The following is a 26204-nucleotide window of genomic DNA, read 5'->3' as shown; positions in this document are numbered from 1 at the left end:
GAGAGACAGGGCTGTGTTCTGGACCTGATGGTGTCCTGGACGTCTGTCTTGTACCTGAATCACTGGTATAAGCTAGCCTGTCAGTTACTCTGCAGAGTCGAGCATACAGCACAAAGACATACAGTATGTTTGCATTTTGAATAAATGGGATTTTGCTGTATCATGGCAGTTTATAAAATAGTCTCACGAGTCTGATATTTGACTCTAAGTAAATTCCAGAAATTATAATGGTACATTTAAGAGGTCACAACATGAGAGGTCAAGTACTCACTGAGTACAGTTTTCTTAATAACCGAATCACCTTGCCAGTCTGCACTCACTATCCATTGAGAAGCACGGAAGGAAGGAAGCTGCTGGCGTTCAACTGCTACAACGTGCTGACATTGGCAGAGTCCACTAGATGGAGGAACCAAGGCTCTCCAACCAAACAGCCAATAACCTTAGCGTTTCCTGTTAGACCAGTGAGGACCTGCGGGCGCTGCCCTGAAGGCGGCCTGAGCAGTGGAAATGCCTGGTCTCCCCTCTGCTTGCGCCCCCTGCCAGGTGACACCTTACCTTGAGAAACACACACAGGCCGGGCACAACCGCTTCAGTCACGCGTTTGCTGGGGGAGCTAAAACCAAAATCCTGTTACCAGCGGGCCCAGTGCGGGGTACTCTGAGGTAGTTCCTTAACTCGGGGTGCCTGTTACCTACTCTTTCAAAATTCAGTACATGTGGGAAGTTATTAAAATATCCATGCATCGCTTTAATCACAAGTCACTGTAATTGAGTGCAAAATAAAGGAAACTTGAGTTGCTTTATTTAGCTTCCAATTTCTGGGAGGCTCAAGAACTGTAATTATTCTGGACAACAAAAGGAAATAAGACTGTGCTTACAGATCTTTTTCTGCCATATTCTTTCTGTAGGACTGCTATTTTATTGTTGCCCTTTCTGTTACACGGGATGTACACATCAGGTGTTAAAAGGTACAATACATTCTACGACTGAGCACCACTTTCTGTAACTCAACAGGCAAAGAAATTACACTGAACATCAGCATCTGGCAGTATTTTTCGGAAAAGAAAAAGTGACTAAAATGGGTTTAAATTGATTAACACTATTAAATCACATCTAATATTTGATACTACATGATTCAATACAGCTATACGATACAATTATACAAAATGTGTTAACATCAAAGAATACAACCAAAATTAAGATAGCAAACAAAACCTATATAACTTTTTTTTTGTACAGGAAAAATACTTTTGAAGTATGCATGTAACTGCCCATTCTTTTAAAGAAAATCTACTGCAAGCAAAGTTATCAACCTCCAGAAAAATCACACATAGCATTACTAAGCATATCCCCAAAAAGTGTACAATATGCACACTTGGAAAATACAAAATTAAAAAAATTGTAAGCAACAGGTGAGCTTCATATTTATAAGAATGTGAAAAGAAGTCCCATTTTTAGCACTGTTGTATAAAGAATTGTCTTTTGATGTGAAGTTCATGAATCGTCCTCCTGTTGGGACCACACTTTACAAAAACACCGTGTTTTTGAAACGAGATTACAGAGCAAGATAGAGCATCTTAGCAATGTCATCTTATTAAAGTTTTTTTTTTTTTTAATTTTTACTACTTTATCAAAACATGTCCCTTGGGTATGTAGGATTCATTTTTAAAATTCTTTTCTAGAAACAATATACAAAGGAGAGGCGTGTTTATTCCCAATCACACTCCTGGAAGATGCTTCCCGAGGCTGAGGAGGGTCTTCTCTCTTCTTCTCACTGGTTGTTTTTGGCCTTAGCGTGTGTTAAGATGTGAGATTTCAGGTTAGTTGACTGAGCAAACTTCTTATTACAACCGTCGAAGGGGCACACATAGGGCCTGTCTCCGGTGTGGATTCGCACATGTGTGCGCAAATTGAAGTCCAGTGAAAAGCGTTTCCCGCAGCCTTCGAACGTGCACTGTCAAGGAAAACCAGAGATCGCCCACTCAGACTCACGGGGCCAGGAAGGGGGCGGCTCGGGGCTGTGGGGAGGTGCCTGCTTCTTCTGCCTCACTCCCTTCTGCCCTGCCCTGGGCGGGTGGAGAGCTTTCTAGACACATTCTAGAAATAGGGGCAGGGAGCTCTAACGCTGCCGGGATAGCTCCTAGGACGACCCGTGGATAGCCCTCATGAATTGTTTAAATACAACCTAAGAGAAACATTCAGCAAAATAGCAAGAAATCTTCCTAAATCTTACATGAGGGTCCTAACACTTCTGCAAATATTTCAAATCATAAGAGACAAATGGTTAGAAGGTTTCTGATACCAAGTATTAAAACAAAAAGAACCATGCCAGATTTAGTGGCATTGCTAACCCATTCACTTGTTCATGGGCTTATAAAAAGGCAGAAAACTACTTTAGAAGTTACTCTCCTGGATTAAAATTTTAGAAGCTCCCTGTCAATATTCTACAAAAAATATATTAATCACACCAAGCAAACTGCTTTAATCCCAACACACAGGAAGTGCTGTTTTGGGCTTGCTCTTGAGCAATCCTGTGTTTCTCCAGACATGAAGTCCAGCCCAGAAGCACTTGCCATATCCTGTCTCTGGTGCCACACAGATACGAGCGGTGGAGCTGAGAGCGAGGGCAGCCCCGACTGAGTCCCGGGGACCCCACGGCGGGACCCTGCAGTGGACTTTCTGGGCAGCCGCCGTGCTCACATCTGCGGGGAACGCGGAGGGCAGAGGGAACGGGCTCTACCTGAAAGGGCTTCTCTCCAGTATGGACCAGTTGGTGTCGTTTTAGCTTGGAGCTCTCAACAAAAGCTTTGCCACACTCTGCACAGACGTGGACTCTGGGGCCGTGGGTGTGCAGATGTTTTCTCATGGCAGAGTTATCCCTGAACATCTTTGTGCAGCCCTTTGAACAGAGAGAGAAGCTTAGTGGTTCACACTGCAAACTGTTACCCATGATTCTTCCACTAACAGCCTTCACTTACACAGTACAACAAACCCCCACCCTCCCCACTTAAATGTCGCTTCATCATCACAGCAGAAATAACTAAATTATTTAAGACAAAAGCAAAAAAAAACCTCAGCTGAGAAAGGCCTTATCATGTAATGTTAACTTCTGTTTTACAGTGAGGAAACTGAGGCTCAGAGATGTCTTTAAGTAGACTTGCCCAAGGTCACGCTACTAGCAGGAGCCAGGCTGGGAGGAGCAGCCGACGCCGGCTCCACGCCCCACGGCCGCCTCTCCCGGCCGCACCCCCAGATGAAGAGCAGCAGCCTTGGGAGAAACGGAGCCAAGGTGACGGCAGTCCACCGCCACCCAGGGCCGTGCTCTGTGCTGCAGCAGTGGGCTGTCCCTCTCCATCGCCTACTCCCTCTCCTCTCTCTCTGCTCTCTCCCCTTCTTGACAGAGAAAGAAGCCAGAGGGTCTCCAAGGAATGCAACTACAGAAGAGATGTATTTTGTGAGACACCCGGAAGAGCAGCAGGGAAAATGACAGCAGGCAGGGCGGGGCGGTGTGCAGGCTGGGGAGATGGCCTAACGCCGCTTCTTCTGCAGCTGTTGCCCAACAATGGAGCGAGTGGGGAAATGATCAGACAGCAGGACAGAGGACAGCATGAGCCAGCACCGCACAGCGTCACAGGCAAGGGGCGTGTGGGCGGGAGCCAGCTTCCACCGAGATCCTTAGGCTGAGCTTCCACTCAGAAAACAGAATTTTAAGAAAAATCTAACTGGGAAAGAAATACACAAGGAAGGTAGAGAGACGATGAGCACTTAAGACAAAACTGTTTTCAAATGCGTATTGGTATTTGGTTTCAACAGAAACGCCTTTACGTTTTAAAATTTCCACATTAACAACGTTTTTTCAAAAAGATAAAAATAAATTTGTGGGAGCACAGTCATCAGAGGTGAGATGGTGAAACTAAATCTATCCTTCAATTGCTGTTGTTTTTTAAAAATTTACTCCATTCCAAACCTCTCACCGTTTTTCTGTGCCTCCTATGCGATATTTGTCAGTTTTACCTCCATTTAAGTTTTAAACAGACCCAGGCCATATCTCAAAGTACTTTTTAGGCTATCATTAGAAACTAATAATAGTTCTACATTTGAAAACAATTAAGGGTTACCCCCTAGCAACAAACAGCTAACAGGTAAATTAAAGAAAATTGTGGAGGAAATGATGAAGTCTTAATAGGCTTACTCTAGCACTAGGCAAAATCAAATTTCCATAAGGAGCCACAGTCCTAGAAAGGTCCACGGGCGAGACAACCCAATGTCTTAAGATTAGACTTGTTTAACAACTCAAAAAGAAGAAAAAAAGAAGAAATAAAACCCTAACAAAGTATATTCAGTATATAGGGACAATAAAAACACTGGCGCCCTGCAGGAATCCCATTTAAGAGTGTGTGAATTTAAGTGGCCTTTAAGGAACAACGAACCTTTCATCACAAAATACAGTCTCTTGAAGTTAGAACCCAGATTCTAGTTCCTCAGTGAGTCTCAGTTATGAAGATGGAAATAAAAGTGCGATTTCTTATAAGCTCTCTACAACTTCTTTCACAGAAATGAACACTTTCCCCTAGCATTACTTACTTTATGAGGGCAAGCTATTGTTCTTGGAGCATCATCTTCTTTAATTTTTCTTGGCTTCATTCTTACCAAAGGGGGGAAAAAAAGAGAGAGAGAGAAAGATTTGTAGGAATGGGTAGATTCATCTGGCAAAAATCATATAGTCCCTAAAATGCTTTCCCTGTAAGTACAAAAACTAAGATTACAACATGGTGCCGTGAGGGGAAGGGAGGAGAAAACTCACGTTCACGGAGGCCCTGGGACTGAAGCACTCTCCCACCTGCAGGTAAGGACGCTTAAGCACAAGCACAGGGGAGGTGCTGCCTGCGGTCTCAACGCTAACAAGCCGGTGCATCTTTAGGGCAGCACTGGGATCTGTGTGATTTAACTATCTGCTCCTTCTTCCCAGCTCCTTAAAATTAAGATATGGGAGGGTCTTAAAGGGGGGTGTCCATCTTATGATGGCAGAAATTATCTGTAATAGACCATTTTTAAAGGGTTACAGAAAAGTCCTTTTAAACAGAGAATTATCTATCTATATATACCTTTTCCCACACTGCTTAGTTTTTATCATACTATTATTGGTGGTGGTGGTGGTGGTGGTGGGAGGGAGATACAGTCTCAAGCACCTGGGCAGTCCAGGAGAGCCTCTCGTGGAGTGACTACCCAGAGCTTACTCGGTAACTTACCCACCTGCTATTTTCACTGAACCAACCTTTGGTCTTTTGTCAAAATTTTCTCTCCAAAACTCCCTACAGATCTGTGTGTGGTAGAGGGGTGAGGAAACAAGAGCTTCTAGAAACACTATATGAGGATGAACATTCAGTGAGCAACTAAATGAGGATGAACTCCTACACGAGGATGAACGTTCAGTGAACAACTACGCTGACGTCGTCCCGAGTGCGCGGCTGACCGTCACTCTTCCAGGACGCAAGACTGTGAAAGACTGCTGCGGCCATCTTTAAGTTAGCAAAGGCCCTAACAATACCACCCCTCTTCACTCTTTATCTGAGCTCAGATACTCCTTTCCTCCGTCAAATCTGAACTTCAGCAATCATCTCATGAAACTTGCCATGCCCTGGATGAGCAGAGGTGAAACAATTTTATCTGCTAGCTATAACTTATCTCTAAGGAGTTTGTTCAAGATAATACACATTTCCTACTTGGAATTCTAAGAAGGTTTTCACTCTGGTATCCTCCCCAGGCCAACCCTGCAGATACCTGTTCTTTCTTGTACTTGGAAGATTACACATCAGTCAGCAAACATTTTCTAAGTGCCTGTTGTTTACAGGGTCTGAACTAGCCTTTGTTATCTTAAATACTATTAAGTCTTGGAGTCTGGATCTGAGTTCACAGAGCTAGGTAGGGCAAAACTGGTGCCACTGCGCCACCTGGAGGTTATAACAACAAAAAGTGTACATCAAGAACCAAGCTTCAACCTTCCCAACTAAGATGCTTCCTCTTCAAAGATTCCACTCAAATGCTGTCTTGGCTGTGATGGTAAATACATGATTGTCTTTGTCCAAATTCACAGAATGGTACTAACCTAAGAGAGGGTGAATTTTACTGTATGCAAATTATCTCAAAAATAAAACACTCTTTGACTTTGTGGGTATGAACATGGGGACAGTGGTAGCGAAATGCCTACATCAGTAGGTAGAAGGTGTCGCCCAGTTACCTCAGCAGGTCCCTGACTCCACAAGAATTTTTAATTCCTAGGAATTTTTATTATGGAAATTTTCAAATATACCTAACAGTAGAGAACTCTTGATTTACCATTCACCCATCTCTTGATTATTTTTAATGTTATTAAGTGGCATTTGTTTAAAATGTCATTTTCAAAATGTATGCTAGTATTTAGCAATATAATTAAGTTTAGAATGAGTGTTAAATGTATCTGGGCAAACACCCTTGGACTCAAGGAGGAAGTGAAGGTATTTAATTGCAGCCACTCTTAAGCTTGTTGGCAAGTCACTCTTCGTCACTACAGAGAGGCAAATGAGGCAGTATATTCCGGTACCTTTTACATTATATTCGAATGCAAACACTGAAAAGGTCCTTTTCCAAACAAGTATGCTTAGAATGAAAGTGTTCTGTTTTTGTGAGTAAAGACTAAAATTTCTGTGGCAACAATAGGTACATAAACCTACAAAATAAATCCTAAAAGAGATGAATTTTCTTACAAGACTACAAGACTTCTACTTAGAGGATCTTCTTGACCGGCCCAAACGAGCCAGAAATCACTGAGACCTGGGCTTCCCCTCGGCTGACTTGGACCTGGAGGCGTGACAGCAGCAGAGGCGTCATGAGCGAGACAGGATGGGGTGTGTGACTGGTGCCGCAAGACCTTGAGCAAATCACTTAACTCCCCAGCCTCAGTTTCTTATTCTGTAAAAAGGTGAAATGCTACCTGATCAGAGCTGTGAAGGTTAAAAAAGAGATGCTATGTTAAGCTTTTAAGAAACAATGGCTATTATTACTGCCAGCCTGTGCTAAATGGGCTTAGCCAAAAATGAGTTTATTGCTTAAAAAAAAAAAAAAAAAAAAAAAAGTCACTGTTGTATTCAACAACCCAGAAGGTACCGGGGCCTCCAAACCACCATCATCAACTAAAGAACTGTGAGACTGAGAAATGATAGCAAAGGTAAAGCGGAAAGGCCCCCTCCATGTATTTGAAATTTACAGACAAGCCAGGGAGCCAGCAAGGTTCCTGTTCAATTAAAACTCTAGTTTTAGTAGTTTTCTCTGTGACATCTATGACGTCCCTGCTGATCTCACACGATGTCATCCTGTGTACACAGTAAAGGTTGGATACCAGGACCACAAACTGCAGGAAATTCCTGGACAATTTTCAGCAGGGTATTAGGTAAACCGAAAGTTCCAACTTAGTTAAACATGCAAATATCCTAGAAGCTAAGAGGAAAGATTCCTGAAGAAGTGATTCTTCGGACTGAAACCACCTGTGCTGACGGGACAGTGGGCCCTATGTAACAGAGCTACCATTCGCAAGCACAACTCACCTCTCTTTGTGTCAACTGAGACAAATGGCTTAAAAACCAAAGTTTTTTAAGCCAATTCTCTCTTGGGCAATATACATTCATTCATGAGATATTAAAGAGTTTCAAGGTACTTTCAGCTCCACCATCACATCTTTGTATTAATCCAGTGAAAAAAACCTCAGGGGCGGGGGGGGGGTAGTAAACAACAACAAAAACCCCCACCAACTCAGGACTGACTATTGGTTATTCTGATCTTCCTGGACAGAAGGTTTCCTAAGGGCTAAGGTTAATGAAAAATGCACAAATTTAACCAGGAAACGATTCTCCAGGTCGGTCCCACCCACTATCCAATTTCTGAAATATTTATTTACTAAAAGGACATTTCAAGAAAGAACAAAATCACCACAGTCCCACCTCCCCAATACCATGACTTTCAAGTAACTGTGTCTTGTGCCTGTCCACACACACCAAGTGACTTCCTAAGCAGTCTGGGCTCAGTGCAGCTGGAACCTGAGCGTTCTCTGTCAGTTTCAAGTTCAGTCCAGAGCCCCATCACCCCAGTATATGGAGAAGAGGGAAAAGCAGCTCACGTGCCTCCTTAAGCCAAGAACTGAGCCACATGGTGGAAGTGGGTGGAAAAAGGAGGCCAGCGGAACAAGTTCTGTGCATCTTTATCAACCAAGAAGATGAGCTCTGGTCCCCAACAAGTGTGAAATTCGGTGCTTCTCTGTCCCAGTCACCAATGCTGGGGCCTCTTCTCAAAATGTGAAGACTGAACAGAAACAGGGCACCCCAGCTCAGCTCTTCCTCACCACCACTGCCCAACTAGCCACTTCCTTTTACATCATCTTTTCAAGAGCCCAGAGATACTATGGAAAATGGAGGTGAGGATGAGCCCAACTGCACAGCACCCCAATCCTACGCTTTTACTTTGCATATGTTGTCAAGAGGAGCAAGATTTCATTCTATTCCATACACAAAATGAAATCTTTAATGGTTGATTTAACAGAAAAGAAAACACAGACCACATTCAGACAATTGCATAAGTACTGCTTACTAACGAATCTGTGTGTAAGGATCACACTTCCTGAGCTCTAAGGCCAATACAGCAGCTTCAGTACCAAAGAGCGAGTTTTCTTAGTCAAGTCAAAGGAGTTTTCTCTCTCTAAACAACGTCAAAATACCGTTCCATTTTTAGGCCGTGGTTTTCATAACCCTGCCACCCTTGTCAGGATGTTTCTGATTATCTTTTCTTCTTTAGAAAACTCTTTCTCATACCACCACCATCTTCTATCCTCTTGATCATTCTATCTACTGCTAAATTAAATGGACTTTTCTTAAAGAAATGCTTACAACCCACTGATTTTCTATTCTAAATTGAACGAGTTTTCCAGTCTGCTGCATGGCTGTCTTCTTGGTTTCCTTTAGGAAGTCTTCCCTGATACTCATCCTCATTTTACCAGAGCACACCCCTAAGTAACCTCTCCAGAAGGGCTGCGTGCAACATAAAACGAATCCTTTAGGCATCTGAAATTGTCATTGTTTTGCCCTTGTGTTGGACAGACAGCTTTGCTGGATCAAGAATCCTATGTTATAGTAATTTTCCTCAGAAATTTGAGAACATTGCTCCTCTGTCTTCTAATTATCTATTGCTGTTGAAGAAAATTCTCATCCGGGTGTAATTATCATTCTTTTGTAGGTGACCTATCTTTTCTCCCTGGAAGCCTTCAGGCTCATCCTCAGTTTTCAAAATGTCCCAAATAGATTGATACCTGGGTGTCCCTGGGTCCCTGTCCCTGTGGGTGGCCTCTTCCTAAGGAGTAGGGTCCAAGGCAGCTTGACACAGGGTGGAAAGGCCTCATGGGTGCCTCCTGAGCTCAGAGACGAAACATCCTGGAGTTTCTTTCAGAGGGCTGAGGACAAGCTTTAAGATCAGCTGCCCCAGTTCTCCAGTAACAGGAACACGCAAAAGGTCAACACCTAATTACTTCTACTGCTCACTGCCCAAAAGTCCCCACCTCTCTGAAAACCTTGCCTCAGCCCTCTGCTCCTCCACCAAAGCCACTTCATAATATATAATTTAGAGGAATATTTACTCTTCCCTCTTGGCCCGTCTGGATTTCCACCAGCTCTTGCAATGCTGCGCTTTCTTTTCTTCAGCGTACTAAACCAGATTCCGCCTGCCCTGAACTGCAGACCAGCACCCTCTCCCACTTTCCTATCGCCTAAGGAGCAAAGCTTTTTAATGTGCATTTAAAAAAAAAAAAAAAAAATGCACATCAAAATGTGCGTTTTGATGCCTCTTTTGCCCCCTCCCCAAGACAGTCAAGCTGCTTCTCAATCTTCCACCACGCCCTGCCATCTCAGCACATTTCTTCACACCTACAGTCTGACCTCTAGCTCAGGCCTTTGCGAGCTCTTTTCCCACTTTCTGGCTGTACCTGCACCCATCCAGCCTGGATACGGCTGAAAAGTATCTCTGATCACACAGCCCCCTTTCTCTGCTGCTCAAACCCTTCACCAGGTAGCTGCTACATACAAGGAAGCACGCGTCTTGGCCCACTTTTCAGACTCCAGTGATCTGGTTTACATTCACCTAAACGCAATCATTTCTTGGTCTTGTTCAGTAGCTCCGTCGTCCCGGACTCTTTGCTACCTCATGGACCGTAGCACTTCCCTGTAAGCACCCTAACTCACAGCGAAGCTCGGCTTTTCTGTTTTCTGAATAGGTACTGGATACTGAACGTGCGCTGTGTGCAGCCTGTCCCGGCATGGAGGCCGCGCAGACAGCCACCCACCTATCAGAACTTCTTTGTTCCTCAAGGCCCAAATCAAATGCTCCCTCCCCAGAGCTCTCCTTGACTCCGTGTTCCACCTGTTCATCACTGGGACAGCAGCCCATGCCCTCAACAAATCTGAGTACCTTAAGTTACAACAAACTTTAGCAACTCTGTGACAATGTTAAACACAGGCATGATATTTGGCTCAATCTGTCCAAAAACTCTCGGCCTCACTGCTGACTACGTATCCTACAGATTCCATTTTTAGTTGTACTTCGGGGTGGGATGGGGGCACAGCAGGGCACTTAAGTTATCTAGTTCACATACCTATATTTAAAATATGAATAGCAATAAGAGCTGGAACATGATGTCAATAACAAGAGGATAGGGATTTACCTTTTTTAAAGCCGTGATAAGTCAGAAATACATTAATTTTTATATTCCCTACCATTACAGTTTCACTGGGAAGGAGAAAAGGGTACAGACTCTTTTATTGAAGCATGATAGGATTCTTATATCCACATGACACGTGGAGAAACAAGGTTTCAAATGGCTGGAGGCCACCCACCTTGTCTCTGGCAGGCAGGGAGAAACCAGGACACCCCAGGGTCTCCAGCTTTTCTCTACTCTGCTCTCCAGAAGAGGAGAGGGAAGAAGTGTCCACTCTGTTAGAACAGGCGTGCAGACTTCTTTCTCACTCTACAATCCTGTCCTTGCCTCAATCTCCTGGGCTGTTTCAGGCTCCATCCAACCTCAAGTACGTAAAAGGAGACCACCTGCTCCAGATTTTATCAGTTTATTTCATTTAAAATTTTACATCTCTGCAGGTTCTCTCCGGTCCTTGTAAAAACTGCCAAGCAGCACTAGAAAATAATGTAAAAGGGGACCAAGGTTTCTCTAAGGACCCGGCTGGTTTCAGTCAAAACAAATAAACAGTCATTGGGTTCACACCTGCCTTCCTGCTTCTTACCTTGGACAGTTGAGCACAGGGTCCTAGACCTAAATCTGTGATCCCTTCCTGTCATGCCAGCTAAAAATCAACAAAACACCAGTAGCCTAACTGATGACACATTGAAACTGGAGTGGATGAAGTCCTTCCTACTGGTCAGTTGCACAAACCAGGTATAGACTCAGGGCTCCAGCAGCTTCAGACCAGGACAATACCCGCAAATTTAAAATGTAGACAAAGAAGCCAGGAAGTAGTGTAAAGACATCCATTTCCAAACAAAATATTAAAACGTGCAACTGTGTTTATTCACAAGCAACATCAATTACAGAATTTAGAAGTATGTATTTGCTTCCTCTCATTCAAATCTGAAACGCTGCCACTTAAAAGCAGTCACCACTGAAAATAAAAGCCAACCGCTTTTGTTTTCAGAAGCTTCCAGGCAGCAAGAACAAACCACTATTGTTATTTAGGCACCAAAAATCACCGCTGGCAACACTCAAGCACTGTCTCTAACCAGAAGGAAGGGTAACTTACCTAGCAAATTCTGCTAGTTGTTTGGGATCTGAGAGGTCAATGCCAGGTATCCCTCCAGGAGGAAGTTTCTTTCCTGTCATATATTCTGAATAATCAGGAGGTGAGTTCTCTCCAATGATCTGTTCTTCAACCACCGTCTCATGGTCGATATCTTTTTTTTCATCTGAAAAACATAAGATGGACCGTCTTAGCTGAGTAAAGAAGTTATATGAGCAAACCACATTTTAGAAACTATAAAAAGTGCTTTCATCAACAGCTTCTTAAATGGGGTGATTTATAGCCACTATCTCTTAACCACTCAAGCCAGTCTTTCCCCTCAATCTCTTAAAATCCTGTTTCAGCCTGAAGGTCACCAAAAATCTCAAGGCCAAAGTCAACAACTCTTCCCTGTGTTCCTTCTGAGCCTGGCGGGAAGAGCTGGCCATTATTATTAAAGTCCTCAGCACCCACCTCTCTCCTTCTATGCCCACATCTCTAGCTGGCTTACTTTCCGCTTCCCTACTTCTCCTCCCTCTTCTCGGAGTTCTGCTTTCTGTCCACCACACACTTCCTGTTAACCACCAATTCTGCATGGCTGACTCAAATTCGATTTTCTAGCCTTCCCCTCTTAGCGAGCCTCTTGCCTACCTCTCCAGCTCCACATCCTTCACTTCAGCTACACTGGCCTTTACCTCAAATGTACCTTGGCCCATCCACCTCATGGCCTTTGCCCATGAGATTTTTATTACCTATAATGTGCAATCACAGCTGTGTGATTTTTGTCACCCACTTCCACTAGACTGTAAACTCTATGAGGACAGGGATATTTGTCAGTTTTGACCCCCATGCAGCCTTCACAGCCTGGCTCAGCGCCTGCATATAGGTTTGCATGTGTGCTAAGTCGCTTCAGTTGTGTCTGACTCTTTGTGACCCTATGGACTGTAGCCCGCCAAGCTCCTCTGTCCATGGGATTCTCCAGGCAAGAATACTGGAGTGGTTGCTATTCCCTTCTCCAGAGGATCTTCCCAACCCAGGGATCAAACCCAGGTCTCCCACACTGCAGGCAGATTCCTTGCTGCCTGAGCCACCAGGGAATGCTGGTTCTCAAATGTGTTCAAAGAATGTAGCACAACTCCACTCATGCATCTTACCACCACTGCATCCAACAGGTTAAAAAAAAAATGAAGACTGACTACCACCATCAGTCTCCTAGATTCCAAACACCAAGTCCTGTTTATCATTCCAGGTTCTCTGCTGTCTGACCCCACTTTACCGCATCTAGTCTTTTAATCCTCCTTGGGTCAAATTCTCTCAGGGCCGGTTGATTCTATCACTCCAGCCTCAAGAGTCTTACCTTGAACTCCTGGATTATTTATGAATAGTAACACTGACAAACTCTAAATCATGCTGTTTTGAACTTTTGTTGGCCTTGTCTCTCAAATTAGAGTGAAGCACCCGGAGGGCAAAATCCCAGCCTCCTCCTACTTCCGGGACTAAAGCAGAAAGTGCCCAACTCTCAGCGCCCACTGAGCTCGTGCTTCTCCATGGGACTGTTTCACAACGAAAAACACAGGAGACAACAGTTTCAAACTCTGAGTGCTTCTCCCTTACATTACAAGGAACGTTAAAAGTCATTACAAGGAACCACAGAACATCACAGCAGCTGACATTTTATTGAATGTTTACGAGAAGGCACTATTTTAATCACTGCACATACCCTATGTAGGGGGCAAATTAGCAAGCTCATTTGACAGAAGAGAGACCTGAGGCACAGAGAGCTGGGTGACTTGCTCAGGGTTAACCAGCCACTAAGTGACAGGCTGAACTCACGAAGCCTAAGATCCCAGCGTTGAGCTGTTAAACTCGGCCACCTCTTGTTTGGAACGAGAAAGAACCAGACCGTGTATCCTGGGTTGCCCCATTACATAGGAAGAGGCCTAAGAAAAAGCAGCTGGCTGTATTAAGGGCAGGAAATGTAGTTACCAATCACCAGCTACAAAGCTGGGACTCCACACCAACCAGATTCTTTCATTTCTCTCCTCAGGGCTGTGATAATTCCTATACCCTCATCTCTCCAACTGAGGCACAGATACTGGGACATCAACCTTCTACTGGTACCAGAATGAACTGGTGTGTGGGGAGGCTACTTCCCCCTCTCCCACTGAAGCTATTTTTCTTCTCATGAAGAAACATTCTTGTTTGTATCTTTTTCATACAAGAAAGATGGCAAGGCTGAGAATCACTGCTGCTCTGAGAGAGCCACTGATAAGGATTATGGAAGAGTGCCGGGGCAGAACGACGGCTGGATGCTTGGCATAATGGAATCACAAGCTCAAGCATTCCTTGTGTTAGCGCAACACATATGAACACTCGGGCACTGTTCTCGGCAGCACAAACAAAGCCAGCTCTCTGCCCTCATGGGACTCGTATTCTGGTGAGGGCAGTTGTCTCAGTTTAGGCTGCTGTAACAAAAATACTCTAGGGACTTCTCTGGTGGTCCAGTGGTTGAGAATCTAACTGGCAATGCAGGGGGCATGAGTTCAACCCCTGGTCGGAGAGCTAAGATCCCACAGGCCATGGGGCAGCCAAGCCCTCGCCGCAACTGCGCAAGTCCATGTACCGTAACTAGAGAGAGGCCATGCGTTACAACCAGAGGCCCCATGGGCCGCAACTAAGGCCCAATGCAGCCATGAACAATAAAGAAAGGTTTAAGGAACACTCCAGACTGGGTTGCTTAAAAAGAGATGGGCTCCTTACATTCCTGGAGGTCAAGGTGCCAGCTCATTCAGTCCCGTCTTCATCGTTCACCACCAGATATCTCATTGTTGTATCTTCACATACACGTCTCATTCCATTACGTAACTTCCATCTCTTCTTGTAAGAGCACTAACCCATTCATGAAGGCTTCACTCTCAAACCTAGTAACTTTCTAAAGGCCTCAACTCCTAATAACACTGCATCAGGGATTGGGGCTTCAACACATGAATTCTGGGGTGACACTGAAGTCCAGCGAGGAAATATTAGATCAGAGCAGTTATCGGTTCCAACAGTCAACACAGGGCACCCAGAGAACAGTCAGATAATTAAGAATTAGAATACAAAATATGCATAAAATAAACCTAAAGTAGAGGCTGACAAGATTTTTATGTCTATTTTGGTAAAATAGACATTACTTATCATTTTGAATCATCCATAACTTCACAACTGAGCAGCATCAAGTATACTTATAATGTTGTATAACCACTGAGCTTGAGCTTTAGCCACTCACTCATGTCTGACTCTTTGTGACCCCATGGACTGCAGCCCGCCAGGTTCCTCTGTCCATGCAATTCTCCAGGTAAGAACACTGGAGTGGGTTGCACTGTATCTCCAGGGCATCTTCCCAACCCAGGGATCAAACCCAAGTCTCCTGCATTGCGGCAGATTCTTTACCATCTGAGCCACCAGGAAGTCCATGTATAACTATTACCACCATCTATTTCCAAAACTTCATCATCCCCAACAGACACTTGCTACTCATTAAACAACAACCCCTCTTCCCCTCAGTCAGTGGTAACCTCTAGTCTACTTTCTGATTTCATGAATTTGCCTACTCCAGATAACTTTTGTAAGTGGAATCATATATTCTTTGTCTATCCGTACCTGGCTTGCCTCACTAAGCATTTTTCAAGGTCCATTGTGTTGCAGCAAATACCAAAATTTCCTTTTCACAGGTGAATAATATTCCTATACGACACAAGATGACCTTTAAGCCTATCCATTCATCTACCGATGGGCACTTGCATTCTTTCCACCTCTTGGCTTGTGAACAATGCTGCTATGAATGAGGTTGTGCACATACGCCATCTATTTTAGAAATACAGTTTTATTGTAAACACAGCTATGGTCATTTGTGAATATACTGTCTATGCTGCTTTCCTGGCTACATGAACACATGGAGTTGTTCAGCTGCATCTGGACCTACAAAACCTAAAATACTACTTATCTACCCCTTTACAGAAAAAGTCTGCTGATCTCTGGTCTATATGATGGGATTTCACTCAGAAAATGGGATTAAACTATAGTGGAATTTTCCTCTTTGAAACAAGGAATGATTTCTGGAATCATTGGAAATCAAGGAATCAATGATGGGATTTACTACCAAAAATGACATTTATCAATAGGTCTTTAAAAACTCCACAAAAACAAACTTCTGTTGGTCTAAGTTCTAAATAATTGCTATGGTTACTGTACAATTTCACAATGTATGTTTATAAATTTGTATGTCTTATTTATTCCCTAACAAACAGTGTATTTCATAGAAGTTAATTTAGAGAACTCCTTGAAGGCCAGTGCACAGAAACCATAAAACAGACAATTGTTAACTATTTAACAACATTTAAGAAAATCAACTATTCACACAGGAAGAAAGCCACATTTCAAAGAAGACTGCTAGAAAAACGACAAAGACGCTAGACCTACTGCCGGAAGAAATCAAAGGCAGCGTATGCCTCACTTACAGCAAGAACTGGACACATATTACAGCAACAGATCACATTATGTCAATGTTTGCTATGGTTTGGCCATTGTATCTGATTTTTGCAACGAAAAGTCTTCAGAAGCTTTTGCCTAACAGAAAATTTATGATGCTCTAAAAAGAGAAAAGCTGCATTTACAAACCACATGTACGTAACCTACCCTCTTCAAAAAGTGTAAGTAAAAGGGAACGAAAAAGAACAAGAAAAAACTCCAAAATACAAGTATTAACTCAGGGTTTTTTTGTACAGTTTTATTTAAACATGTTTTACTGTTATGTATGTATTCAAACAATTTCACTGTTTGCAGTGGCCATTATTACTCCTTCCATTTCATAATCACTGCTGAAATAGAGTCACTGTATAGAGGGGGAAAAAGATGTTAACTGATCAGCTCGGAAACATGAATCTAAAAAAAGCCTGTTCATGAAGTGAAGTACCTAAATCTGCTTTTAACATTGTGTGTATTGATTCTTCTCTGGAGTCTCCCTTGAGGGCAGCACTCAGCTCATCTTCTCACTGTTGCAGGAGACAGGGTTAGTCCACACTAGAAGCGTCATCAAAATCAGTTTCTATGCACCTGAATCTAACACAACACGTAAATTAAAATGAAAACAAGTCTCAGTATTCTTGTTTAGAAAACAGCTGAGAAAACAAGTCACCAATTCAAAGAAGCAAGCTGGTAGGGGGAAACGCTGTACTGGGAACTTCCAGACAAAACTGTGCATTAGATGACGCTTGTATTCACTTATACTCCAGCCAGAGGCAAACGATCTACAACAGCAAGACCAAAGCTAAATGGCATGAGATGGAAGGTGTGGAAGAGCAGACTCTAGCCAATACCATCCATGAACGCGGTGGCACACTGTGCGTTATTTCAGCAGAAACAGCTCTTCTTTCACATGTTAAAGACGTCTTTAGTTTCTGAGTTACCAAAGCGATAGCCACTCCTAGCTTAGTTCGAGAGACAGAGACTCAAAACATTTAGTCAAAAACAAATGACTACGGAGCTAAACCATGCCGCAGGCCCAGAAAACAGCATCAGAGGTGGAGCTTCACGTGCCCTCCACGCTTCAACCAAACTGCTTTGCTTGCAGTGTTACTCAATGTCTGATAACAACTTTCCTCTCCTCTCTTGCCCACCTCTCATGCCCGATCTGGGCTTTCCAAAGCCCATGTCAAGATCTCTTTCCTTTAAGAGGCCTCTCATTCCTACCGCTGCCCCGTGTTTGGCTTCCTTAATTTATCAAAAGGCAGACCACCTATCTTACGTTGTTCAGTCGCCAAGTTGTGTCTGACTCTTCACGACCCCACGGACTACAGCACGCCAGGCTTCTGCTAAAACAAGGTAACACATTAAATGGCAACCAGTGTGTCTGGAAAAGAGGTGTGTACCTTTATTCCAAAAAAACAAACCTTTATTCCCCTTTGCCCTCCCTCTTGGGCCTAAGGGGAAGAGTAGGTCTCATGCTTAATAGTTTTTAAAGAATGCTGAATAAGCAAGTAAAGAATCACCTTCAATTACATTGCTTAAATGTAAGTCTTCTGGCCGTCCACAGACAGTAAGTGAGCTCTGACACTGTACTAGCTGGAGTCGGTGCGCTGCCGTCACTCATGGCTCCCTTCATAGAGAAAACAGCTGATTTTAGAACCCAGTCTTGACTAAGAAAAGCTTGATTCCCCTAGAAGTCCATCCTGTCTTGGGATCAGCTGTCAGCAGTATGGTTTCCTTTTTATCTTGATTGCCAGGAAGCTCATTAAGGTTGACACTAATATATCCTTTTTTTCTGTGATCCTAAATTTCTGTTCTCATCCATTTCTCTACTTATTTATTTGTGGGTCAGCTGGGCTGGATTTTGTTTCTCCACACCTTCCATCTTAGGCCATGAACTTTGGTTTGACCATTCCAGGTAACTTTTGGCCATTATTTACTCACCACTGCCACCAACCCAAACTTCACCAAAATGCACGTATGTGTCACGCTAAGGCGCTTCAGTCATGTCTGACTCTTTATGACCCTATCAACTGTAGCCTGGCAGGCATTTCCATCCATGGGAATTCTCCAGGCAAGAATACTGGAGTGGGTTGCCATGCCCTCTTCCAGGGGATCTTTCCAACCCAGGGATCGAACCTGCGTCTCTTATGTCTCCTCCACTGGCAGGTAGGTTCTTTACCACCAGCGCCACCTGGGAAGCTCCAAAATGGAGCAGAACTAAACAACTGAGATTCATTGCTAAGCAACAAGCAAAACTCAGACACAGGCTGTTTTCCACATTTCTCCACTAACAGAGGCCTCAAGTAGGGATGTTATCATTTACTGAGTACCTATTTCATGTCAGTAACTGTCACATTAATTCAAACAAAACTTTATATTAACCTCTTGTTTTTGGTCAAAGAAATCAAGCCTCAGAAATGTGAAGTGGTAGGACTTCCCTCGGAGAAGGCGATGGCACCCACCCGCTCCAGTGCTCTTGCCTCGAGAATCCCAGGGACGGGGGAGCCTGGTGGGCTGCCGTCTATGGGGTCGCAGAGAGTCGGACACGACTGAAGCGACTTAGCAGCAGCAGCAGCAGGACATCCCTGGTGGTCCAGTGGTGAAGACTCTGGCCCTGCCACTACCAGAGCACAGGTTCGATTCCTGGTGGGGGGACAAAGACCCCACATGCTGCAGCCCTGCATGGCCCCCCCAAAAAAAAGGAAAAGAAGGAAAAAAAAAAAAAAGAAATGCAAAGGAATGTATTCAAAGAAGCACAGTTAAGTGACAGATCCAGGATGTCAACCTAGAACTGATTAACGTCCATGCTTTTTCTGACTCTTTGCGACCCCATGCACTGTAGCCTGCCAGGCTCTCCGTCCATGGGATTTTCCAGGCAAGAATACTGGAGTGGGTTGCCATTTCCTTCTCCAATGGCTTTAATAAATGGTTCTTTACTCTCGCCTCACCCTTAACTACTCCTTTTCTTAAAGCAGGATTAAGATCAGAGTGGCACTGTGGATTCCAGGCCAGGATTCAGCCTGACAGCGCAATCTGCAAGCACTCATTCAGTTCTTCACTGAGACTCCTCCATGTGCCCTGGACCACCTGCAGGGTTTCCCCAAGACTTACCACTCCACAGAAAGTAGACAAACAGCAAGTTAAAAGATAAACACAAGCAATTTCAGACGGTGCTACAAAGAAAATAAAACAGGGTTACGAGATAAGAGTGATAAGCGCTAATTTGAAAGGATGAAAGGGCAGGCCTCTTAGAGCTGAGACTTATGGACATCTGGGATCAGAGCACTGGATGCAGAGGTGCTGCTTCCAGAGAACAAGTGCAAAGCAACAAGTTCAAGAAACTTGGGAAGGGTGGAGCATAATGGGAGCAGAGGGATAAGAAGGAAGTCTGGAAGGAAAGCAGGGGCCAAATCATGTGTGGCCTGGCAGGATATGAGAAGTCTGGATTTTACTGAATGCAATAATGTGTCTCTGGGATATGTGTGTAGATATAAAATGTTAAGTTTACCAGTCTAAAAATCATTTTTAAATTTACAGTTCAGTGGCATTAAGTATATCCACACCTGTTGTGTTTGTAGAATTTTTAGGCAAGGGAGTGAATTCATATAAATCTTAGAAATCAAATTCAGAAAGGAATAATGTGTGACCCAATCAAATCCCTAGAAGTGAAATCCATAGTCTGTATTTGGTCCTTGTCAAGTCTATAAAAATGTATTCAGTCTAAGAATCACATGTAATACTACAAATTACAAGTGAGATACTGAAAAAATGCAAAATTCAAAACCAACTGTCAATTCAGAGTTGTGGCAGCAGTGTCTCTCCCTCAATTTTTTGGTGATGCTTAGAAGCGAGAAGAAAGGGGAAAGAAGAGGGCTGAGCTGAGAACCGTAACCCCGTGGAGTGTCTGAAGAGTGTGTGACGACGCTCTGTGAGGCACTAAAATTCTACCTGGAGTTTGTGGCTCTCCCAGAAGAGGAGACAGGGTCCACCACACAACAGCTTCCACAAAACAATGCCTCTCTCCCTGCCCCTCAGCTCTTACACTCAAGGGGAATAATTTACACAATAAAGAAGAGTCCCTCACAACCATTTACATTAGCTTAATGTTTAATCCTATCTGAAACCACAGTGCAAGTCTAAAGTAACTGAATAGTTACCAAGAATTTTGCCCTACAGAGTTCCTATTATCTCACCGTGTCATGTTAAAATTGGGTCGTTTTGCTTTAAGAAATTGAGTCTAGTGCTTCCTTTTCTCACAAAGGAATTCATAAAGTAGAATGTCTTTGCCGTAAAGGAAATGAAAAATGCCTTCAGGGGTCCTCCTACCCCAACAGGGCGTTTTACAAAGACCCCAAGGGCAGAAGCTGAGACACGCCAAGGTCAGATCTCTGGTCACTGCCCTCTAAAGGAAAATTTGATGCTCCTACTAACAAGATTCTCAAAAACCACTGGGCTTGCTGTTATTGATAATTAATCACTAGGTTAAACACAACGGGACCTACTAACACAAGACCCTTAAGACTAAGAAACAGCTCCTCTCCCGACCTGTTCACCATAAACAGGAGGCACAAGTTCACACAGTATAGTCAACAGCTCCCAAGACCTCCCTGCATCTTCCTAACCATCTGCCAACAGTAAAGAAATACTTGTTTTTTTCCAACATCCATGTGGTGTTTCAGATGCCAAATTTTGAAAATATTGAGTACAGCGAATGCTTAATACTGTAGAATACAACTCACTAGTAAAATTTAAAAGTTACAAAAAGTTTTCACTTTTACCCTCTTCCTATGGAAGTAGTAAGGGCAGTTTATAAACTGGTCACCAAATGTAGATCTTGAGAAATGTTCATTCTTAATAATTGCTCTTGCTAATAACCTGTTATGAGCCCTAAGTTTCCCAACCTTAAAACAAACTGATCTTACTAAAGGAGACTTCAAAATAAATAGAAAGCCTTTTTGTAAATATTTACCCAGAAGTATAGCATATTTAAAAAAATTATTCTTTATTCTCTCCCCAAAGCCTGAAATGTTAGTTTTAGGTAGGTCAGGAGTCCTGACCTTTCTGATTCGGATTTTTCTTTTCCTACTGGAGGAGACAGCTGTTGACTAGGGGTGGAAGGGAGGTTAATAACCAGGAGACAAGAGTCTGACAGCACAGAGGCTTCTAAGTAAGCCAGGGTTCCAGAGCCACCAGGTCAGGAAGCAGGATCTATGAGTCAGGCTGTCCTATGTAGGTCATGGGGGTGACACGATTGCTTTGGAGGGTTCTCTGGGCTTGGCTCCGTGGGAGTTTACATTTACAGCTTCTTTCCTTAATGATAAACAGCATGTTAAAAAAGGAAAAATAGTGGATTGTCAGGACTAGTAATTTTTGGCAACCTTGAACGTTCTGAATATATAAAAGTGAGAAAAAATTTAATACTTTTTGACTCTCTTTCAATTTGCTGCTTTTAATATCAGTGGTTTTCTGGTCTTAGATATTTTACTCTATCTAGCACAAAGCACTTCTATATTCTGTCTAACAGAAGATAATTAAAATACTTACAGCCTTGAGTGAAGGTCACATATTCTAACTACCTGAAACCTCAAGATTCAAAAGCCTTTTTAGTTCCTCTCAAAACTAAATGTTTTAAATACACAGATTTTACTATCAGCTTTCCTACTCAACCCAGTGATTTTGTTAAGTGGTTTAAGTTTTAATATATTCTACAAGACAGGATGTCCCTCCTAAACTATCGTGATGAACATCTCGGGGGAAAAATACATAATACCATGCCTTAAATTTAGCAATAATTAAATGTTCATTAATTATACACTAGGAAAGACGCAAGAACAAATATGGACCTTAAACAAAGGATTGCGGATATTCAAAACACAGTTAAACTGTGATTAAATGCTAAAACACGTTCAGTCTTAACTAGACCTTAATTTTCTCATCTGCAAAAATATGCAGCTTCTGTGGCATAGTATTCAGCTGTAAAAAGTAACGAAGTTCATTCTACAACTTGGAAGAATCTTGAAAACAGACTAAGCCAGACACAAAGGCAATATAGTGTATGATTTCATGTAAATGAAACATCCAGAATAGGCAAATCCAGGGGAAAATCAGATTAATGGCTGGGAGCGGGAAGTAATAGCCAGTTTTTCTGGGGTGATAAAAGCGTTCTAGGATTAAGACAGTGGTGATGATTCCACAACCTGGTGAACAAAGTAAAAAGCCACTGGACCAGGCACAGGTGATGTCAATTAATTAAAAAAGAAGAGTGGGGGGGGGGGGGAGCATATCTCCAGGGACCCTTTCAGAGCTAAAACTACTCTCCTACAGGAATACTAGACTCCCCTCTGCCATCCCATTCAAAAGATGCAACCGCACAATTCAGTTCCTCTGTGGGAAGTTTAAATGAAGATGGCAACAAGCAAGAGCAGCCCGTAAAGTCCAAGTGCTTCGTTTCTCATTACTTTTTTTTAGCCAAGAGGTGCTACCAATCAAAGAGCCCTGATATACCCTATGTGTATTGTGATTTTTTAAAAAGAACTTTAGGTTAACTAAACTTGAGCTTAGACCAAGGGACTGTTTTAAAAATTCTCTTGCCTAGGATCAGATGTAATGAAGTACACGAAAGCACTGTGCATAATGCCTACCAGTCAACACACAGAAATTAAGCCTAACAATTAACCCACTTTGATTTCTTCATCTGTTATCAGTTATCCTATTTCATTTCTGAAGACGAAACCAAACGCAGAATTTAAACCTGGGACATGTAGAGTTAATCACAAACTATTTCACTTCTCTTCGGTAATGATTCCAAACCACAAGGACAAGGAAGGGGCATAGTTTACCACAAAACATGTCAGAGAAAACAAGCATTTCTATGTTACTGCCATCAAATGTTTATAACCACCTTTATGCAGAGTACTGCAACAGGCCAAACAACTCTTTAAAGAAGGGGACTTTAATATCCCTAAAACTGTACAAGCCTGGAGCAATCACTTGCAGAGGAAGTAATGACTTTTAAGCTAACTTGATACATACCACTTCAAGTAAAGTCTACATTATTAAGTATTCGTTCTGGGTATGGCGAAGTGGGTCAGCAATTTGGTAAGATCAAATGCAGAATACGTAAAATATCCTGGTTTGCTAAATTACTTAAAGCCAACATAACCATACTGTGAGAAAAAGAAAATATAGCTTCATGTGGTTAATGCATCTTTACCTAAATACCTAATGATATCCTGAATTCACCAAGTGGTGGTTTAAAACGTAACTAAATCATGTCCAACTCTTTGCGACCCCATGGACTGTAGCCTGCCAGGCTCTTTTGTCCCTGGGGTTTTCCCCAAGAATACCGGGTTGGATTGCCATTTCCTTCCCCAGGGGAATCTTACCCACCCAGGGATCGAGCCTGGGTCTCTTGACCAGCTGAGCCACCGGGAGAAGCTCTGAATTCAGCAAATTCATCAGTAACCAGCACAGCCTCCCAAAATCCACTTCTATTAATAATGGAAAAGCATGGCTTCTAGTTCCTACATGACCACTGTGCAACCATTCTGCACTACCAGAATGTATACAGAAGGTATCTTTGCATAGCCTCTTAAGTACTAAGATATGTCTCATTTAAATACACAGCTCCTGCGAAACTCAAGCTGCTCAGAGTTCCACAAGGCCCTCAACACCCAGAGCGGCAGCGCTGGGAGACGCGCTGTCACACTTTGAGGGCACCTCCGCTCCCCTGGCGGCCCTGAGTCACACATCCACAGAAACCTGGAACTTCCACAGCAGATACAACCAAACCTGCTTCACCAGTCTTTCTGCCTATTTCACTCGTTCTCGTCAATTTTAACAACCCGAAACACGCAACGTTCAGATTTCGAGGCTTCATCTAATTCTGAGAATATATATTAAACAGAGTGGGAGCAATTGCGGTGAAAAGGGTTCTACCACTTTAATTATCCACGCACTAGGTTAACTCGTTACGGCAGGACTATTCTCAACCTATTTACTACTTCAACCAAAATTTAACAAGATGGCCTGTGGACAAGATAATAAGATAAGGACAGGAAAACACCAGTTACAAAGTAGAATCAAAACAGATTTATACATGCAGACACGTCTTTTCTGCCCTAGATATTTTTCCTGGTCCTCGTTCAGAGCAGTGTTGAAAAGCAGAAAAGACCCTTTTCTAGAACCCCTTCTTTTCACTGGAAGTTTTCTATCAAGACACGTGGAAACTTAAAAAACACTCGATTTTACCAATTTAATGGCAAGCGTGCAGAGCCAAATAACTTTAAGAAAACACAACTCCCTCAAGTGCGAAGGATTCAGTCCTCTGCAAAACCCCGCGACCCCTCCCTAGGCGCCGTGGGGGAAGCAGAGGCGAAGGCGCCGCCGCCGCGCGGTGACAGCGGCCGCGCCGCAGCCGAGCCCGCACACGCGAGCCCGACGTGCCGCCCAAGTCCCGCCCCGCGAGGCGACGGGAGGCGAGCCGAGGCAGCGCCGCGCGGCCGCAGGGCGAGCGCAGGGCCGCGGCGCGCGCCCCCCGGGAGCCGCGGCGGCTCCGCGCAGGAGCGGGGGGCGGAGCCGGGCCCGCGGCGCCCCCCAGAGGAAGGCCCGGGAACGGCGGCGAGGGCGGCCCGGGCCGGGCGCGAGGGCCAGGCCGTGCCGCGCCGCCAACGCCCTCCCGCCGCCCCCGGGGGCCTCGCGGGCAGGCGGGCGCCGCGGACAACGGGCCCCGGGCCGGCCGTTGGCCGTGCGCGCCCCGCCCCGCGCGCCCCGCCCCGCGCCGCGCGGCGCGGCCGCCCCGCCCGGGGAAACTACGCCATTGCGGCCTAGCGGGCGGCGCCGCGCCGCAGCCGCCATCTTCGCCGCGCCGCCGCCCGCCGCCCCCGCCATCTTTTGGGGCCGCCATACTTGCCCCGCGAAGAAGATGGCGGCGCCCATCACACACATAAAACATGGCTTCCCTTCAAAACAAAAACATCCCCGGGGCCGGCACGCGCCGGCGCTCACCTGAGGACCACATGGTGACCGAGAACTCGCCCTCCAGGGTCTTGATCTGCACCTGCTTCTGCTCCCACTTCTTGTTGCCCGCGTCCGCGCCGCCCGCCGCCCCGGCCCCGCCGCCGAGGTAGCCCTTCTTGCCGCTCTTCTTGCCGCCGCCCTTCTTGACGCGGCCGCCGCCCGACGACGACGAGCCGCCGCCGCCGCCGCCGCTCTTGCCGGCCGCCGCCACGGTGACCAGCGTCTGCTCGATGTAGTCGTCGTCGCCGCCGGCCGGCGCGGGCACCGGGATGAGGATCTGGTCCTCGAAGCCGTCCTCGGCGCGCAGCCCGTCCGAGTCGTCGCCGCCCACCACCTCCTCGCGCGTCTGCACCAGGATCACCTCCTGGTGGTGGTGCACCTGGGTCGGGTCGTCGGTGACGAGCGGCTGCAGCGCGATCATGGGCGGGTGGTGGTGGTGATGGTGGTGGTGGTGGTGGTGGTGGCCCGCGTGCCCGTGGCCGCCCCCGCCGCCGTGGTCGCCGCCGCCGCCGTCCTCGTCGTCGTCGTCGTCCTCCTCCTCCTCGCCCACCACCGTCGTCTCGATGGTCTCCACGGGGATGGTCTCCACCTCGATCTCGTGCAGCTCCACGATCTCGGCCGGCATCTCCGAGCCGTCCGTGGCGATGTAGAGGGTGTCGCCCGAGGCCATGACTGAGGGCTCGGCCGCCACAGCCGCGGCGGCCTCAGCTCCGGGGCTGCGAGGAGGCGGCCGGCCGTGGGGAAGGAAGGCTAAGGGAGGAAGGCGGCGGGCGGGCGGGCGGGGGGGAGAGGGGGCGGGCGGCGGGGGGAAGGGGCGGGCGCGGCGGCGGCGGCGGCGGGCTTCCCCGCCTCTTCGCCTCGGTGCGCCCCGCGCTCG

The 26204-nt window shown here is 45.1% G+C and overlaps 1 protein-coding gene across 1 annotated transcript; it reads right to left on the bottom strand.

Moving 5' to 3' along the window:
* Nucleotides 1-767: 767 nt before the first annotated feature.
* Nucleotides 768-26104, bottom strand: YY1 (YY1 transcription factor). The gene is made up of 5 exons (XM_055556796.1): nt 25316-26104; nt 11822-11984; nt 4584-4644; nt 2740-2898; nt 768-1953 (listed from the first exon to the last, which is right to left on the bottom strand). Exons 1-5 carry the CDS (start codon nt 25995-25997, stop codon nt 1771-1773), a joined length of 1248 nt encoding a protein of 415 aa, XP_055412771.1. The 5' UTR covers nt 25998-26104; the 3' UTR covers nt 768-1770.
* Nucleotides 26105-26204: the final 100 nt, after the last annotated feature.

This window comes from Bubalus kerabau, chromosome 19 (genome assembly GCF_029407905.1).
Source record: "Bubalus kerabau isolate K-KA32 ecotype Philippines breed swamp buffalo chromosome 19, PCC_UOA_SB_1v2, whole genome shotgun sequence".
Taxonomy (NCBI): Eukaryota; Metazoa; Chordata; class Mammalia; order Artiodactyla; family Bovidae; genus Bubalus; species Bubalus kerabau.
This window is presented reverse-complemented; position numbering and strand designations above follow the sequence as displayed.